This window comes from Passer domesticus, chromosome Z (genome assembly GCF_036417665.1).
Source record: "Passer domesticus isolate bPasDom1 chromosome Z, bPasDom1.hap1, whole genome shotgun sequence".
NCBI lineage: Eukaryota > Metazoa > Chordata > Aves > Passeriformes > Passeridae > Passer > Passer domesticus.
In genome coordinates, this window is record NC_087512.1 from 8,583,653 (window position 1) to 8,599,247 (window position 15,595).

A 15,595-nucleotide genomic window follows, 5' to 3' on the forward strand; every position below is an offset into this window, starting at 1 on the left:
GGAACTTGGGTGTGTGTGGTTCGTGTGTTCACCTGTTGGTTTGTGCAATCTCTGTTGAGGGGGGGTAGGAGGGGCAGGAGTGTGCACACGTGCTTTTTTGGGGGAGGTGGGTGTGTGTGCTCACGCTGCCAACCCATGTGCAGGCACAAAGGGGTGCCTGGGGCAAGCTCCAAGTGCTGAACCCTGAGCTCTGTCCTCAAGGGCTGGGGTACCACAGCAGTGTGACCCATGACCCTCAGTGTGGGACTTTGAAGGGATCTTTATGGCAGGTGCTGTGGGTGCTTGGCCCCTGGCTGAAGGGTTCAGATTGCAATGTGGCCTGGATGCCAAAGAGGCTTTCTGGCACGGGTAGAACAAAGCCATGTGTCTCTCTCACTGGAGTGGCTCAATGCTCCTGGCTTGCCCTGCGTCCCTGCTTGCAGTGGGGTAAGCTGTGGCACCAGGGTATCATCAAGTGTGTCTCCAGATGTCAGACAAGGATGTAAGATGAGGTGAGAGCATGGCACCTCTCTGCCTTGGGTGCTGCCTGCTGGCAGCATCCCCCATTTCCTTATTCTCCCTCCACCTGCCTGTCTGCCAGATTTTCCTGACACCTTTCTCTATGGAGGCAACTTAGCCAGGAGGCAAAGGAGGCACCTGCTCTTGGGCTTTTTTTGGCCACGGCAGCTTAGGATTTACATGGATGCCTGGGGGAGCAGCATTGCCCCACAACACTGGTCCGCAAGGGGCAGTGGCTTTGATTCCATCTCACAGCCAGAGCAGTTTGTCACTGAGACTTCTTAATGCTCCACTGGCTTTTGGTGGCATGGGATGACAAGAGGTTGGGTGGTAAGGGCTGGTAGCTCTGTCCCCTCCATGACCTCCTGCAGGGGCCAGGGACAGTCAGCATGAGCCAAGTCATGCTGACTGCCCTTGAAGCATCTTGTGGAAAAACAGCCACTGGCCATGCTGATGGCAGGAGCTGACTTTGCTCTCAGGCTCTCTGGCCCAGCTCTGTCCCCTTCAACACTTTCCTCTGGGGAAAAGCTGCTGCTTCTGTGCTCTCCAGTTTCCCTTTGAACATCTCCTGAGAAGCTACCCTGTGTCCTGCCACGGCTCCGGTGACTCTCAGGGCTCCTTAAGCTCCTGGCACCTCAGCTGCCTGTGACATAGTGCACCATGCTCACCAGGGAGGCTCTCCTGGAAAAATCAGACCATTCCCTGGGAGCACAGGGCAGCTCCCGACCCTGCAGGGCCCCCAGGCGCTGTTTATCTTTGCACAGGAGATAAATTAGCTGTCGGCCATCCTATTTCAGGGCTGGACAGCTGTAGCTTGTACTGGCCCATCCCATCCCGCTGCGGCAGAGGCAGGGACCTCCTGGTGCTTGCCAGCCCCTCTGAGTGCCAGTCAGAGTGGCACTCTTGTTGAATTGCCAGTGGGAAGATGAGACTTGGCCCTATTTCAGAAGGATCCACAGGGCCACATGACACTCAGGACTCATTGCACAGGACCCCATGCCACATGGTTCCAACTTCCCCTCCCACTGCTGCTGCCTTGCACCCCAGTGTGCTGCACCCTCTGCTCTGGGCTGTGCTTTATCCCCTGTACACTGAAAGCTGGGCTGGGTGGGGTGAGACAGACGTGGTGACTTCTCTGTGGCCCAACAGGAGCCCAAGTGTTTGGGGAAGCTCCCCTTCTGCAAGGCAGAGGGGTTGGGGTGCTTGGGTCAGTTTAGCACCCAGGCCAGCTAGTGGCAACACCAAGGTCTCCAAAGGATGCAGCGTGTCCCATTGCCTTGGGCATGGCCACCAAGGGACCTGTCCTACTCAGCTCTTCTCTAGAACCTGCACAGTGATAACAGCAGCTCTAGGGTTCTGTGCATGTGTCATGAAGTATGTCAGGCTCTCCTTAGGGCAAGCAAGCAGGACCGTGTCCCCTTTGCCCCACCACTCAGCATTTTGCACCAATGGGGTCTGGTGATGCTCCCAGCTGGAGAGAAATTCCCCAAATGGCTATTGATGGCTGCAGCTGAGGCAGCGCAGATAGATAGTGGAGGTATAGACGGGCACAGCAGACAGCAGAGCAGAGTGAGAGATACTTGGAGCAGAGAGATACCGCAGGAGGAATCGAGAGATAGATCCCGAGGGCTGATCAATACCCACTGCATGAGGAGGGACAGCAAGATAAAGCAAGTAGCAGGGGGAAGGTGTTAGGAGGGCAGCGATCTGCATTTGTCCTGGTGACAGTATTGGGGAGATGCCCCTCGTGGTTGCTTCAGTTGGGACAGGGATAGAGTCAGACCCAGGGTGCAGGTGCCCGTGGCTGACTCACTCTCCTTGCCCATCTCCAGCCACTCTGTAGTTTGGTGCCCTTTGAGGTGTCCTGGGGTCCCATCTGGCCTCTACACACCAAAAGGTGTATATTTCCTGTGTGTCCTGGTCACATCTTCTGTCTCTTCAAGGAGTACCTGCTGCTGTGGGAATTTTGAAGGATGCTGTGTCCCTGGGCAGCCAAAGGAGAAAGGGGCAAGCCCTGGCCCTGGCACAGGGGCTGTGCTGCAGCTGGGTGATTGCAGATGAGCTTCCAACCTGTTCCTCAGTTTCTCCATGAGAATCAAATGCTGCAGGCAGCTGTGTCAGGCCAGCATGGACTTGGGATGAAGAGGCATGGGAAGAAAAGGCAGAGGCACCAATAGCCCGCAGAACTTGCTGTGTCCAGAACTCCTCTGCTGGTCATTTGAGACACTTGACGAAGGGGTTGCAGCCATGAAAGGGATGCTTTTTGTGATCCTTAAATGAATGCCTGGCACTCAGTGCTCTGCTGGGATGGGGACAACCCTTCCTGCTGCAGCAGAGCAGCCAGGGTGCCTCGGTCTAAGCCCAGCTCTACTCTGCTGGCATTTGCCTGAGCTACCCCGTGCTACCTCGTTTCTCCGCTTGTCATGGTTTCTTTCTTCATGCCAGCTGAACTGGGAATGCTGAGGAAGGAACCCCCAGAGCAGCCTTTTGCATGGACAGGGCTGCTGGCCCTGCAGCCAGGCTGGGGGGGAATCCCCCGCCCAGTGTGGAGTTATTGACACGGGCGCTACAGAAAACACTGCTGAGATTGTTCACACTAATGTTATTTAGCAGCAATATTTCCGTAATAAAAGAAATCAATGGGCAAGAGAAAAGACCTGTCCAGAGCTTTGATTTTCTTATTTTAATGGCATACTTATTTACTCCCACCAGCGTGCCCATTGGATTTTCATTACGCGGCCTTCGCTGTAAGTGGAGCGGTATTGATACGAGCTGCTGAGTTAGCGCCTTGCCGCGCGGGCCAGCTTGGGTGGGACTGCTCCTGTTCCCCAACGGGGCCCTGCCAAACCCCAGGGAACAGGCCTGGTGCGGGCCAGGGAAGCCTGGTAGCCCACAGGAACATGCACAGGTGCACAGACAGAGCCTGCCCATGCGTGCACACACACACAAACACAGCCCGCCTGTCCCTGAGCACACGGGTGCATGCCTGCTGCTGTGTGCACTGCAGGCTGTGCACACACACAAAGGTGTGACACACGCGTGTCACCTGCCTGGACACACACCACACACCACAGAGAAACAGAACTCTCCTGACTACACCCATGCACATGTGTCCTACCCACATGTACCCCAGCACTCACACACCTGCAGTTGCTCTGTATGGAGAGATGCCTGTTTATAAATGTGTGAGAAATGCCTGTTTATAAATGTGATGCCATTTATAAATGTGTGTGCCAGGCCCACCCATTGTATCCACACCCACCTGAAAACTATTCTACCTACATGCACACGCAATCTGTGAACACATACACACACATGATGTGTCTGACAGCATGTGTATGCACCTATGTGTATGTGTGCAAACCTCTCAAAACCACCCACTCTGTGTGGGTCCAACCATCCTCGGGGGGCCACAGACTCAGCACTGCCACTATCCCTCAAAAGGATGGAGCCCCCTGAGCTCTGGGATTGCCCATGGAAGCAGGGACCTGCCACCAGCCCAGACTTTTGGTCACCAGTGACTGCAGCGGCGAGAGGAGTAACAGCACCATCTTCTGCCAATCCCCGGCAGCTGAGGCAGGGCTGATCCTCCCCAGTGACGCACACCCAGCTCCCAGGACCTTGAGTGGGACAATACCAGCTTCCCTGGGGACACCCAGCTGTCAGCAGGACTGCTGCTGAGGCTGGAGCTGGCCTTCACCGTGGCAGGGCTCAGCACACTCCAGAGACTCATCCAGAAACCCAAGTATGTGGGATGAACAACTTTATTACTGGTATCTCTTTTCAGGTAGCAAATTAAGAACTAGCCCGTGTGCAGGGCTGCTGGTCAGCAGAACAGGGACAGTGTGGGGAGCAGGAGAATCAACATGCTACAGGCCTGGGTGGCCAGAACACACTCGTGTGTTTGGCAGCAGAATGGAGGTGAAAGCCCTCCACCAAGCAGTGAGCTCACACGGGTCTGACCACAGGGGTGCAAGCAGGGTGCACATCTGGGTTTGGTTGGAGATTACAGCACTCTCCTGGCAGCCGGGATCCCATGCCGGGAGCCGAGCAGAGTGGCTGTCCCCAGGGGGGTCTCACAGCCAGGGGAAGCGTTTTGAGGGGCGAGATCCCATCCTGAGCTAGTACAGACATTTGGGCACTCGAGAACACTAGGTGCCTGCATAGCCAAGAGGCCACGCAGAACGGGGTCTCCATTAAGGCGACAGACGGTGGGTTTCCCCCTTGGGGGGCACTGCCTGGAGAGGACTGTGGGGAAGTGACCCTCTTCCAGCCCCCCTCAGGGCAGATGACACACAGGGGAGCAGGGGGCTCTCCAGCACAGAAGCTGGGCATCTCCCCACTGCCAGGGGGTCTCAGCACAGATCCTGCCCTGTGCCAGGGTGACAGTGTGTGCTGCCAACCCACATCAGCAGGGATGGAGCCACGGGAGATGCTGCCAGCTGGACACAGCACTTTGCGCTGCCCGCAGTCCCGGCAGGCTGCCAGAGACATGGGGGACTGAGCGGCCGACCTCTGCAACGGGTGCTCTGGTCTGGTCTACCCTGTGCACCCTGCCCCGAGGGCAGCATCACTCCCCTGACGTCTCAGGAGCTGAGGAAATCTTTCAGGGCCCGGGGACAGCCAGCTCCAGCTTCTCTCCCGCTGCATGCTGAGGGCACACAGGGGTGTTTGTACACTGCAAGGCCACTCCAGCCCCGAGGGATGGAAAAGCAGGACGTGACTCCGATAGAAAGGAGGAACGGGCAGGCAGTAAAGAGAACTGACGTTCTGTGTTGCTGTGACTGCCAAGGTCCCTCTGTCCTGGCACCCTGTTGGCCTGCGGGGAAAGGACAGAACAATTTGGGGAAGGCACAGGGGATCTCCTGCTGCCTCTGCTAGAACCTGGGCTCGGGGAGGAAGAGAAAACGACTGGGAGGAAAGGAGCCAACTGGGCTCAGCAGGGTGCCCTGGTGAGACGGTCTCAGCACCCAAAGGTGCTGAAGAAGGCATTTGCTTCCAGGAGCAGGCCCTTTGCGTAGACACGCAGGGTGTAGAAGAGGGTGACGAAGTCCTGAGTGCTGAAGAGGGTGTCAGCCAGGGCGAAGGCGAGTGTGGAGGGGATGAAGCCCCGGCCGTACTCCACCATCCAGGTGCCTGCACTCCACTGCACTGACGTGGCCTCTCCCGCCTGGTGCACGATGGTGTCACCTGCCAAAACACACAACCAGCATGGCTCCCAGTGGCTGTCCCACATCACACCCAAATGGGAGACATGGGATTACGGCCTGCAGGGTTGAGCCTTCAAACCCCACCCCAGCCTTGCTCCCTTTTCTCTTACTGCCACCCACCGAGATGCTGGGATGTGCCACTGGGGACCCAAACTGCTCTAACCCGGGCTCTTGGCTTCTGTCAGCTCAAAGGAAGGGCCTCTATGACAGCAAGTGCCTGTGCCCCAAAGACATGGATGCAGCCTACTGGTCACCATACTGCTGCACTTACCTGGATAGTAGATCTCACTTCTGGTGGTCCCCTCCTTCCATTGCCGGAATGTCCCCGAGATGATGGTGTCAGAAATATCTGCCCAGTAGCGACCTGTGGCAGGACAGACAACACTGGCTCAGCGTCTCCCTGCCAGGGACAGCACAGGAGCCCAGCTCTGAATTGTGGAACAGGAGGGTCAGGATGGCAGCTCCACTATCTCAATACACCAAGAAGTGCCAACAGCTCTGGTACCCTCACTGTATGTATGAAGAGCCATACACCACCAGCCAGGGCTGCTTGGTGTCCTTAAGCCTCATTATTTCCAACTCCTTTGGCATTTGCTCCCTCCCGAAGCACTGGGAGATGAGATGTCTGCCATCGCCTGCCAGCTGGATGCGGAGAGTCCTGGCCACACAGCATGTCACACACAGGGACCTGCAGATGCTGCAGGACACCATGGGGGCTGGTTCCCTTGCAGGGAGTGTTTGGCCAGCATCATTCACCCCATACAAGTAGTGAAGCAGTGGGCTCCCTGTGCTGGGCACACCATGGCCAGCTGCACCTGCAAGAGTGGTGTAGACATAGCTTGGAGAAATCCCCTGCCAGCAGCTCGGTCCCCCTGCTTACCTGAGTGTCCCCCGGTGTCGATAGCTGTCCCGAAGAGCAGCACGTACTCGGTGAGCGAGGCATGGAGCAGGCACATGGAGCCCATCCACCCGCCCGCATTCACAAACACCCACTGCAGGTCCTCGTCTGGCAGGATGTGCCCTGGGTGCTTCTTTCGCAGCTCCACAATGATCTTGGAGAAAGCCAGCTCATGGTCCAGCCCTGCAGCACGCAGGGTCACTGTAAGTCCCTGGCACAGGAAAAGCTCAGCCGACCAACCCCCCAGATCCCCTGCACAGCCATAGGGTTTCAGCACTCCCTTGGAGAGGTCTGCCTAGGGACAATATCTCCTCTCTCCAGCCCTCAGCTCCCGCTGACCCAGCTCCACTGCCTCTCTGGATGGTGACGGAGGATAAGCAGCACTGAGCGCTCCAGTCCTACAGCCCATCCCAGGTGTTGGGCAATGTGGGAGATCCAAACAACGTGACAGTGCCTCTGTCCTGGTGTCATGCAGCCCCGACCAAACTCCCTGTGCCCTGTGGGGACAGCTTCCTTCTGGAGCCCCAGGCTGACCCACCTGGGGCTTCAGCCCCAACCAGGTTGGGTGATGCCGCTGCCCTGGTCCCCGTCGCTCCTTTGCTCCACTCTCATTTTCCACCCTGCTTTCCCTGCGTTCCCTGTTGCTGTTCCCCGGTACCGACCCCCTCCCTCTCCCAGTCCCGCTGCCCAGATCCAGCTCCCTGCCCCTCCCTGCCCCCAGCCCCATTCCCCCCATGATCCCGGCCCCCCTGTACCGAATTCTCCTCGGTCCTTCGTCCCCGCTACGGCTCCCCGCTCCGGCCCAGGCCGCCGCTCCCCGCCGCGTCCCCCGCTCCTCTCTCCATCCCCACCCCCTTGCCTACCCCCATCCCCACGGCCATCCCTCCTCGGCCCCGCTCCCCGCCGCCCCTCCGCGTCCCCACGGGCGGCGCGTACCCGCGTGGTGCCGGGCGAGCTGTGCGATCTCGGCGGAGCTGAACTCGTACCGCTTGGCCGCCAGCCACCCGCGCAGCCCCTGCAGCACCAGCGCCAGCGCGCCCAGCGCCAGCCCGGCCCGCAGCGCCCGCCGCCCCCACGCCGCGCCCATGCCGCGCTCCGCCGCCCCCGGCACCGGGAGCGGGACCCGGGCCGGGACCGCCCCCGCCGCGGCCACGCCACGCACGGCCCGGGCGGCTGCGCCGGCGCGGTGGGGCGGGGCGGGAGGCTGGAAGGGGCCGATCCCGCCGGTTTTCCGGGATTGGGGAGGCATGGAGCCATCGCTGGCCGGGGCGGCGGAGGGGGGCGGCCGTTTCCGCGCCAGCGGTACGGATTGGGTCGCCTTCCTCCATCCTTCCCTTCAGAGCCCCGGCGGGGACCAGCACGATCCCGGCAAGCGGGAGCTGCGGGGACCTTCCCTGCCCAGAGCAGCGGGGCTCCCGGGCTGGGACAGGGAGGAAGGGGTGAAGCTGAGGGAGGGCACCAAGCGGCGTGCATAAGGCAGACCGTCCTGCTTGTCCCCTGAGGGAGCGTGTCTCCTGAGGGGCGGCTGGGGTGCCTGTGCCGCCACTGTGCGGGCTCTGCGCCTGAGGCCCCGCTGCTCTCCCTCCCCTCAGAGCACCAGCACGTCCGGTACAACCCGCTGAGGGACGACTGGGTGCTGGTGTCGGCCCACCGGGTCAAGCGCCCTTGGCAGGGCCAGGTTGAGAAGCCGCCCCCCGAGGATGTGCCCCGCTGGGACCCCAAGAACCCGCTCTGCCCTGGGGCCACCCGGGCCAACGGCGAGGTACCAGCAGGGACACAGGGAGCCGGGCTGCCCCTGCGGCCCCCTCCTGCCTTCATGCCATCTCTCACCCCGGCAGGTGAACCCCAAGTACGAGGGTACTTTCGTCTTCCCAAATGACTTCCCTGCACTGCAGCCTGATGCTCCAGAGCCTGGTAACTTTGGGGAGTGGAGTAGGTTGCCGGGCACCCCCCAACTTGGGTCCTGGAGAGGCTTGGGTTCTGCCTCAGCGCCTTCTCCCTGCCCACTCTCTGTCCTTCCCCAGATGACAGTGATCACCCCTTGTTTCAAGCTGCTGCAGCCCGGGGTGTGTGGTAAGTACCTACATGCCTCCAGCGGCTTTGGGACACAATTTGTCAAGAGCCTGTGGAATGGTGCTGAGCTGGGCCTGCTCCCCTCATGCAGTGCCTGTACTGTACACACCTGCTCAGTTTTGGGATCATTCTGGGGGTTTTGGCCCTGTCCCTTGCCCCACTGCACCCAGCAAAACTGCGAGGGTCTCTGGGGACTCCTGCAGTCGCAGCTAAGCGTGTTTCCTCTACAGCAAGGTGATGTGTTTCCACCCCTGGTCGGACCTGACGCTGCCCCTCATGTCCCTGCCAGAGATCCGGGCTGTCATCGATGCGTGGGCAGAGCTGGCGACGGAGCTGGGTGCTTCCTACCCCTGGGTGCAGGTGTGGGGCTGGTGGGGGCTGCTCTTTTGTGGGTGACGGTGGGAGGTCAGCACTGGGTACTTCAGCAGTACTTGGGGTTGGGAGTGTCCTAGTTGTGCGTGGGTCTCTTCCTTTGTGTCCTTTGTACTCTTTGAGCCTTTGTGCCCTGCTGAGCCTTTCCACGTGGGTGTGAGGCTCTGTCCTCCTGCGGGTTGCTTCCCTGCTCTGCTGGGGACACCACGACAGCCTGCAGTGGGGGCCCTGTGGCTGGGACCTGCTGGCTGCACCTCTTCCTCTTTTCGTAGATCTTCGAGAACAAGGGAGCCATGATGGGCTGCTCCAACCCGCACCCCCACTGCCAGGTGAGGCTGTCCCACCTGTGACCTGGCTAAACTACAAGTCCCTGTGGTGACTCTACAGCAAACCCTGAGGGCAGATGTGAACGGCAGTTGCCCTGCCCTTGTCCCGAAGCTTTTTGCAGTGAGGATACCCCTGTGTCTGCCCTGTCACCTTCCCTCTGGGGACTGTCCCTTGTGGCTGTCACATGCCAGACTCTCCACCTGGTGGCAGCAGGGACCTCCAGATGAGCAGCGTGACTAGGGGTGCCCCTGCAAGTGAGGGGTACGAGCACCTCAGTCCTGTGCCCCGATGTCCCTCCCAGGTGTGGGCCAGCAGCTTCCTCCCGAACGAGGCGCGCCTGGAGGACCGGACCCAGCGCCAGCACCTGAGCCAGCACGGCGTGCCCATGCTGCTGGAGTATGCTGAGCAGGAGGCTCGCCGAAAGGTGAAGGCATGGGTGTTGTCCATAACCCCTCCCTGGGAGCTGGTTGTGTGCCAGGGTGGGGTCCCCAGCCCCCAGGAGCTGGGTCCTAAGAGTGCCCTGGGGAGTTGGGACTTTGTCCCCATCAAACACTGCGTGTACCGCCTGCCTGCAGTGCTACAGGCTGGGTACAGAGTGGCTGGACAGTGGCCAGGCAGAAAGGGATGTGGGGGTGCTGGTTGGCAGCTGACTGAACATGAACCAGCAGTGCCCAGGTGGCTGAGAAGGCCAATGGCACCTGGCCTGTACCAGGAACAGTGTGGCCAGCAGGACCAAGGAAGTCATTCTTCTCCCGTACTTGGCGCTTGTGAGGCTCCACCTTAAATACTGTGTCCAGTTCTGGGCCCCCAGTTTAGGAAGGATGTTGAGATGCCCAAATTCATCTGGTCGAAGGCAGCAAGGCTGGTGAAAGATCTGGAATACAAGCCCTGTGAAGAACAGCTGAGGGAGCTGGGGGTGTTAACCTGGAAAAAGAGGAGGCTTAGGGGAGACCTTATCACTCTGCTAGTCCCTGAAAGGAGGTTTTAGTCAGTGAGGGGTTGGTCTCTTCTGCCAGGCAACCAGTGACAGGACAAGACAACACAGTCTGAAGCTGTGCCAGGGAACTTCAGGCTAGACATTAGGAAAAATTCTTCACTGAAAGAGTGATTGGGCATTGGAATGGGCTGCCCGGGGAGGTGGCAGAGTCAAAAAGACTGGGTGTGGCACTCAGGACTGTGGTTTAGTTGATCAGGTGGTGTTAGATCATAGGTTGGACTTGGTGATCTCAGAAGTCATTTCCAGCCTAGCTGACTCTGATTCTGTGCCCGGCAGGAACGGCTGGTGGTGGAGAATGCAGACTGGCTGGTCGTGGTGCCATACTGGGCTACCTGGCCCTACCAGACCCTGCTGCTGCCCCGCCGCCATGTCTGCCGCCTCCAAGACCTCAGTGACAGTGAGAAGGACAGTGAGTGGCTCTGAGCTTTGTTGTACCCCATCCCACATCCTTTGGGTTTGACCTTTGTTATGAGGCAGCCATGCTGGTGCTGGAGGGCTTGTGTCCTTGGGGTGGGGGCTGCCGAGCTTAGCTGAGGAGGGGAATGGCTCCTCTGTTTGTTAGGATAGGAACTAGTTGTTTGGGCACAGTCAGCACTGCTGGTGGCACTCATGTCCTTTTGGGGTGATGAAGCACATGGTGCTCCCTGCTTTGGTGGGAGACTTCTCCTGCTGCATTGCTGGGGTTCCATGTGTGAGGGGAGGGAATTCCCAAGCGCATCCCTCCTGCCTGTCACTGATGTCCACCCAGGGAGAGGGGCTGCAGGTGCCTCCACTGCACACGTGACACGCTGCTGGCCAGCTCGGGGTGTGAATCACTGTCACTTTCCTGCAGGCCTGGCCTCCATCATGCAGAGGCTGCTCATCAAGTACGACAACCTCTTCGAAGTCTCTTTCCCGTACTCCATGGGCTGGCACGGTGAGTGGCGTGGCTCTGCAATCCTCTCATCCACATCCCTGTCTCCTCCCTGCGGCTCATGCAGTGCCTCTGTTCCCTGCAGGAGCCCCCACAGGGCCCTACCTGGAGGAGGACTGCAGGCACTGGCAGCTCCATGCCCACTACTACCCCCCGCTGCTGCGCTCCGCCACTGTCCGTAAGTTCATGGTGGGATACGAGATGCTGGCGCAGGCGCAGAGGGACCTCACCCCGGAGCAGGTGAGTGCAGCTCAGGGGGATTGGGGCACCCAGGGGGTTGTGTGCCGGGGCTGTCCCTGGGAGCAGCTCCTGGCTGTCCCTTGTGCTGTGCCCTGCAGGCAGCCGAGCGCCTGAAGAGCCTCCCCGAGGTGCACTACAAGAAGAGGGCTGAGGAGGTGTGATGGGGAGCAGCAGAGCAGCCAGTCCTCAGGTGTGAGTGTGAGGGGGGATCTTATTGCTCCCCACCACTACCTGACAGGAATAGCCAAGTGGGCGTTGGTCTTTTCTCCCAGATAACTAATGATAGGATGAGAGGGAGCAGCCTGAAGTTATGTTAGGGGAGGTTTAGATTGGATGTTGGGGAGTATTTCTTCACTGAAAGGGCGGTCAGACATTGGAACAGGCTGCCCATGGAAGTGGTGGAATCACTGTTGCCTGGAAGTATTCAAAAAAATGTGTAAATGTGGCACTTAGGGACGTGGTTTAGTGGTGGGCTTCACAGTGCTGCACTAAGAGTAGAGGTTTAAGATTGCATCATTTGGTGTGCTCAGTGTGCTCTGCCATGGGTCAGCTGGGAGTGGTGAGAACCGAGGTCTGGGAATTCATGTCAGTTGTGAACCCTCTGAGCTCCCAGGTTCTCCTGAACCTTGTCACGACTTGGCTGGTTTTTGGGACTGGTTTTGCCTGTTTGGGGACTCAGGGCCTAATCCTGTGGTATCCTTCTATAGGTGGTGTTCCTTGTCTCTTTCACCATCCCAGGGTCTGTTTTCTACCCCCACAGTATGTTCCTACCACTACTAAAGCGTTTACTGTCCTTACCAGTCCAGTCTCACTGGTGGGACTGGGATTTTTTCTGCCCCATGGAGGGGCACAACCCCCCTGTTCAATAAAACCTTGAAGCAAAGTGCCTCTACGTGTGCTCTCGTGGCTCTCAGCCCTAGGGGGGAGGTTTGGGGTTTCTGCTGAAGATCCCCAGCTGCTGGTGTGGGGTAACACGGGGCTCGGGTTGTGCTGGCAGCCCCATACCTGTTGCTTCTGTCCCTGCCTCTGCGCTGCCTCCTCTTCCTCCCTGGGGGGAGCTCTGAGTCTGTCTCTGAGTGCTTGTGGAGGAGTGGGAAACAGGAAGAATGGATGCAGCCCAAGGTGTAGCCAGCTCCTGGGAGAGGGCTGAGCCCTGGCAGACTTGCTGTACGGAGGCTGCTGGCTGAGATGCTCAGCCGTGGAGCTGTTCCTCCTCATCCTCTCTGGCTGGGACTGCTGGGTCCTCATGCTGCCTGCTGCAGATAAAGGGGCTGCTGGAATGCAGCCGGGGGCTGGTTCATTACTCACCTGGGGCCTCCCAGGGAGTCTAGCTCTCTTCCTGGTGCTGCTCCCCCCTTCACTGTGCCCACACATGGGGTGGGATAGTGGTAGTCTGGACACTGGGCTGAGCTGGGGGATATTCTATTCACCTCTGTCTTTGTTCTCCTCCCTTTCCCTCCAGGAAAGCCCTGGGACTCTGCAGGGGTAGGTGATGGACAGTGATGCCACCACAGCTGATGTTGGGGGAAACCCTCACGTCTTCACAAATAGTTTTCATTTGTCACTGATGAGCCATTCTCACAACTCTCTAATGAGACTCCTCTCCTTGTCCAGTCTGTGAGTGCGCTCCTGGGGTCTAGAAATACCTTGCAAAGAGAGGAATGCTCTCCTCCTGCCTCCAAGACAACAGTTCATGGGGAAGGCTGTGTTCCCTGTGCCCCATCCGTGCATCACTCTCCCGTGGGGCTAGGACAGATGGAAGGGCCTCTTGGCCTGTGTGGTGCTGGATGCCCTCCTCCATGCTGGTCCTGTCTTTCTGCCTGATTGCCTCATCCCAGAGCCCACAAACTGCCCTCTCCTGACCTGAGCGCTGCCCAGGTGCTCCGGGGCTGTGGGGAGGAGCTGGTGGCTGACCCTTGAGCTTGGACCTGTACACAGCATCCCTCACCAGGGCATCGGCGCTGCCAGCTGGGAATCTGGCCTCTTGCAAAACTGATTTCTCCCCTCCTGGGACAAACAGAGTCTGATCTCTGCCGCCATCCCGATGGCGAGCCCTTCCCATTGCAACAAGTGCCTCTGCTCCAACTTCCCCACTTGTTCTCCAGGGTCCTGGGAAAGCGGCAACAAATTGACTTAAGTGTGGCAATGCAGCTCGGGGTAATTAGGCGCTGAACCGGTTGTAACGAAGCTCGTCATCTCCCTGCTCGGGCAGTTAGCTCTGATTTAATGGCCCGGCGGCTCCCAGCCCCGGGCTGCCGAGCCTCGGCCCGCGGCCGTAAATGAAACGCGCAGTTGAGTCAAGCGGTATTAAACTTTACAGTCGCCGTCTCTAAAAACGAGACTCTCTCCAGTAAATCAGGGCAAGTGGGATTGTAAATATCGAGGCAGGATCCATATTGCTTAATTAAACAGCGCCTAATGAACAGCCTGTTTGTTGTGTTGTGATTTAGGATGGAGGCTGGGGAGGCAGTGCGTGCTCAGGAGGGCTGGTGCCCGTACCAGGGTGCCCCATGCTGCAGGTACCAGCTGCTCAAGTTTATCTGCTGCTAAAAAAATCTCTAGAGATGGCTTGAGAATTAGTTTGGGTTTTTTTTTTTTTTTTTTTTTTTTTTTTTTTTTTTTTGTTTTTTTTTAGTTAAAACAAAATCGCCTCCCCCCCAACACAAAATCTGAAACAGGGAGAAAGCAGCAGTTAGAGGAGGAAGAGGAGGGAGTACACCCAGGTCTGAAAGCTTGACCTTGGTCATGCTGAGCTTCCCACTTCCTCACAACAGCTCCAACCTCCTCTTGCCCTCATACTTTTAGCTTGTGAAAGGCTGGAAGGGAGCAATGAGCCTTTCCCATTGCACAGGGAGGCATCAGGGTGGTGCAAAGGGAGCTGCTGGGGATGGAAAGGTATTGCAATTCATAGGAACTACCACTGGTGTGCTGTAAAGCCCCAAGCCTTTTATAGTGTGGTAGTTGCAATCTAGTTGTAATTAATCAGTGATTTATTGCAAGAGATTAAAAAAGTCCTGCTGGTGAGGGATGAGGGAGTGAAGGGCTTGCGGAGTACCAGCTGTTGTTCTTGACCTGGGAGCATCAAAGGGCAGCTGAGGCCCATTGGGGATCCCCATGAGGACATTCCTTGATGCTGTTTCATTTCTCCAGGGGAGCTGTTGGAAATCCTGGGAGAAGTATCTCTGTGACTGGGTCATCCTTGTCCTGAGTCTCCATCTCCCAGCATGAGGGCAGAAACATCTTCTGCAATTGCTGCCCTGAGCTGCTCTGGAAGAATGAACAGGCCAGGTGGTGGGGAGAGTGAGAGGAGCTTGAGCATGGAATTAATGAGTTAAAATCCACTGGGGTCCCATAGAGGTGTTTGCACCCTCTGTGGTGCACTGATGGGTCTGTGAGGGATGAGGAAAGGGGCAGAATGCTGCTGCACTGGGCTGGCACAAGATGTGCTCTGCCCGAAGCAAGGGATACACCCAGTGGGGGATCCAGATGTACAAAGATGCTTGAGGGGGTGTGGCCAGGAATTTACTTTCATTTTTGTCCCATTTTCTGATCCCACTGAAAGAAACTGGTCAATCTTCCACGGGATGTGGCTTTCCCAAAGCTCCTGGAGCTTTGTCTCCACTGAAATGAGCCAATGTCCTTGCCTGGGTTGTGGCAGTGGCTGTGCCCATCATTGCGCCTGCCCTGCATGTTTGAGAGACCCATGGTACCCCCAGCTCTGACACTGACTCCTCCTGTGGCCATGGTTGAGCCCTGGGGTGCCAGTCTGGGAGGCACATGGTGGACAGACACCATTTGGCATGAGCACTTCATGGCAGAGGGCAACTACTGGGTGCAGGTTCATTCCCTTTGGCTGAGTGTCCTTGTCCATGGCACTTGCCAAAGGCTGCCGAGCTGCAGCCAAGCTGCAGATCCTGACTCCTGCCCACCCCTCTTCACCCTGCCTTCCAGTGCAAGTGAGACAATAAAATATTGAGCAGAGGAAGTTAATGTGTGACCGGTGTGTTTTAATCAGAAAGAAAAGTTACGAGTTGAGGCCTGCTGGCTCCTGCCATGCTGCAGTTTTA

The 15,595-nt window shown here is 58.0% G+C and overlaps 2 protein-coding genes across 3 annotated transcripts; one reads left to right on the forward strand and one right to left on the reverse strand.

Annotated features, from left to right (window-relative positions):
* Positions 1-4,244: 4,244 nt before the first annotated feature.
* Positions 4,245-7,693, reverse strand: SIGMAR1 (sigma non-opioid intracellular receptor 1). Its single transcript, XM_064403875.1, has 4 exons — positions 7,543-7,693; positions 6,589-6,789; positions 5,980-6,072; positions 4,245-5,688 (listed from the first exon to the last, which is right to left on the reverse strand). Exons 1-4 carry the CDS (start codon positions 7,691-7,693, stop codon positions 5,462-5,464), a joined length of 672 nt encoding a protein of 223 aa, XP_064259945.1. The 3' UTR covers positions 4,245-5,461.
* On the forward strand, positions 7,692-14,005 carry GALT (galactose-1-phosphate uridylyltransferase). 2 transcript variants are annotated; one of them, XM_064403874.1, is made up of 12 exons: positions 7,692-7,908; positions 8,199-8,368; positions 8,445-8,520; positions 8,631-8,679; positions 8,910-9,039; positions 9,324-9,380; positions 9,680-9,802; positions 10,652-10,784; positions 11,208-11,291; positions 11,374-11,528; positions 11,627-11,720; positions 12,991-14,005. In XM_064403874.1, the coding sequence occupies exons 1-11, from the start codon at positions 7,692-7,694 to the stop codon at positions 11,687-11,689; spliced, it is 1,257 nt and encodes a 418-aa protein (XP_064259944.1). In that variant the 3' UTR covers positions 11,690-11,720; positions 12,991-14,005. The 2 variants fall into 2 exon arrangements, with proteins under 2 accessions (XP_064259944.1, XP_064259943.1); XM_064403873.1 differs by lacking the exon at positions 12,991-14,005 and adding an exon at positions 12,236-12,414.
* Positions 14,006-15,595: the final 1,590 nt, after the last annotated feature.

Excerpts from the sequence above, each read along its gene's own strand:
- GALT (XM_064403874.1), top strand. The coding sequence starts at position 7,692 with ATGCCGCGCTCCGCCGCCCCCGGCACCGGGAGCGGGACCCGGGCCGGG. Across the intron at positions 8,521-8,630 it reads GCCTGATGCTCCAGAGCCTG|ATGACAGTGATCACCCCTTG; the intron begins GTAACTTTGGGG and ends GTCCTTCCCCAG. Across the intron at positions 9,381-9,679 it reads ACCCGCACCCCCACTGCCAG|GTGTGGGCCAGCAGCTTCCT; the intron begins GTGAGGCTGTCC and ends TGTCCCTCCCAG.
- SIGMAR1 (XM_064403875.1), bottom strand. The coding sequence starts at position 7,693 with ATGGGCGCGGCGTGGGGGCGGCGGGCGCTGCGGGCCGGGCTGGCGCTG. Across the intron at positions 6,790-7,542 it reads GCTCGCCCGGCACCACGCGG|GGCTGGACCATGAGCTGGCT; the intron begins GTACGCGCCGCC and ends TGCGTGCTGCAG. Across the intron at positions 6,073-6,588 it reads CGACACCGGGGGACACTCAG|GTCGCTACTGGGCAGATATT; the intron begins GTAAGCAGGGGG and ends GTCCTGCCACAG.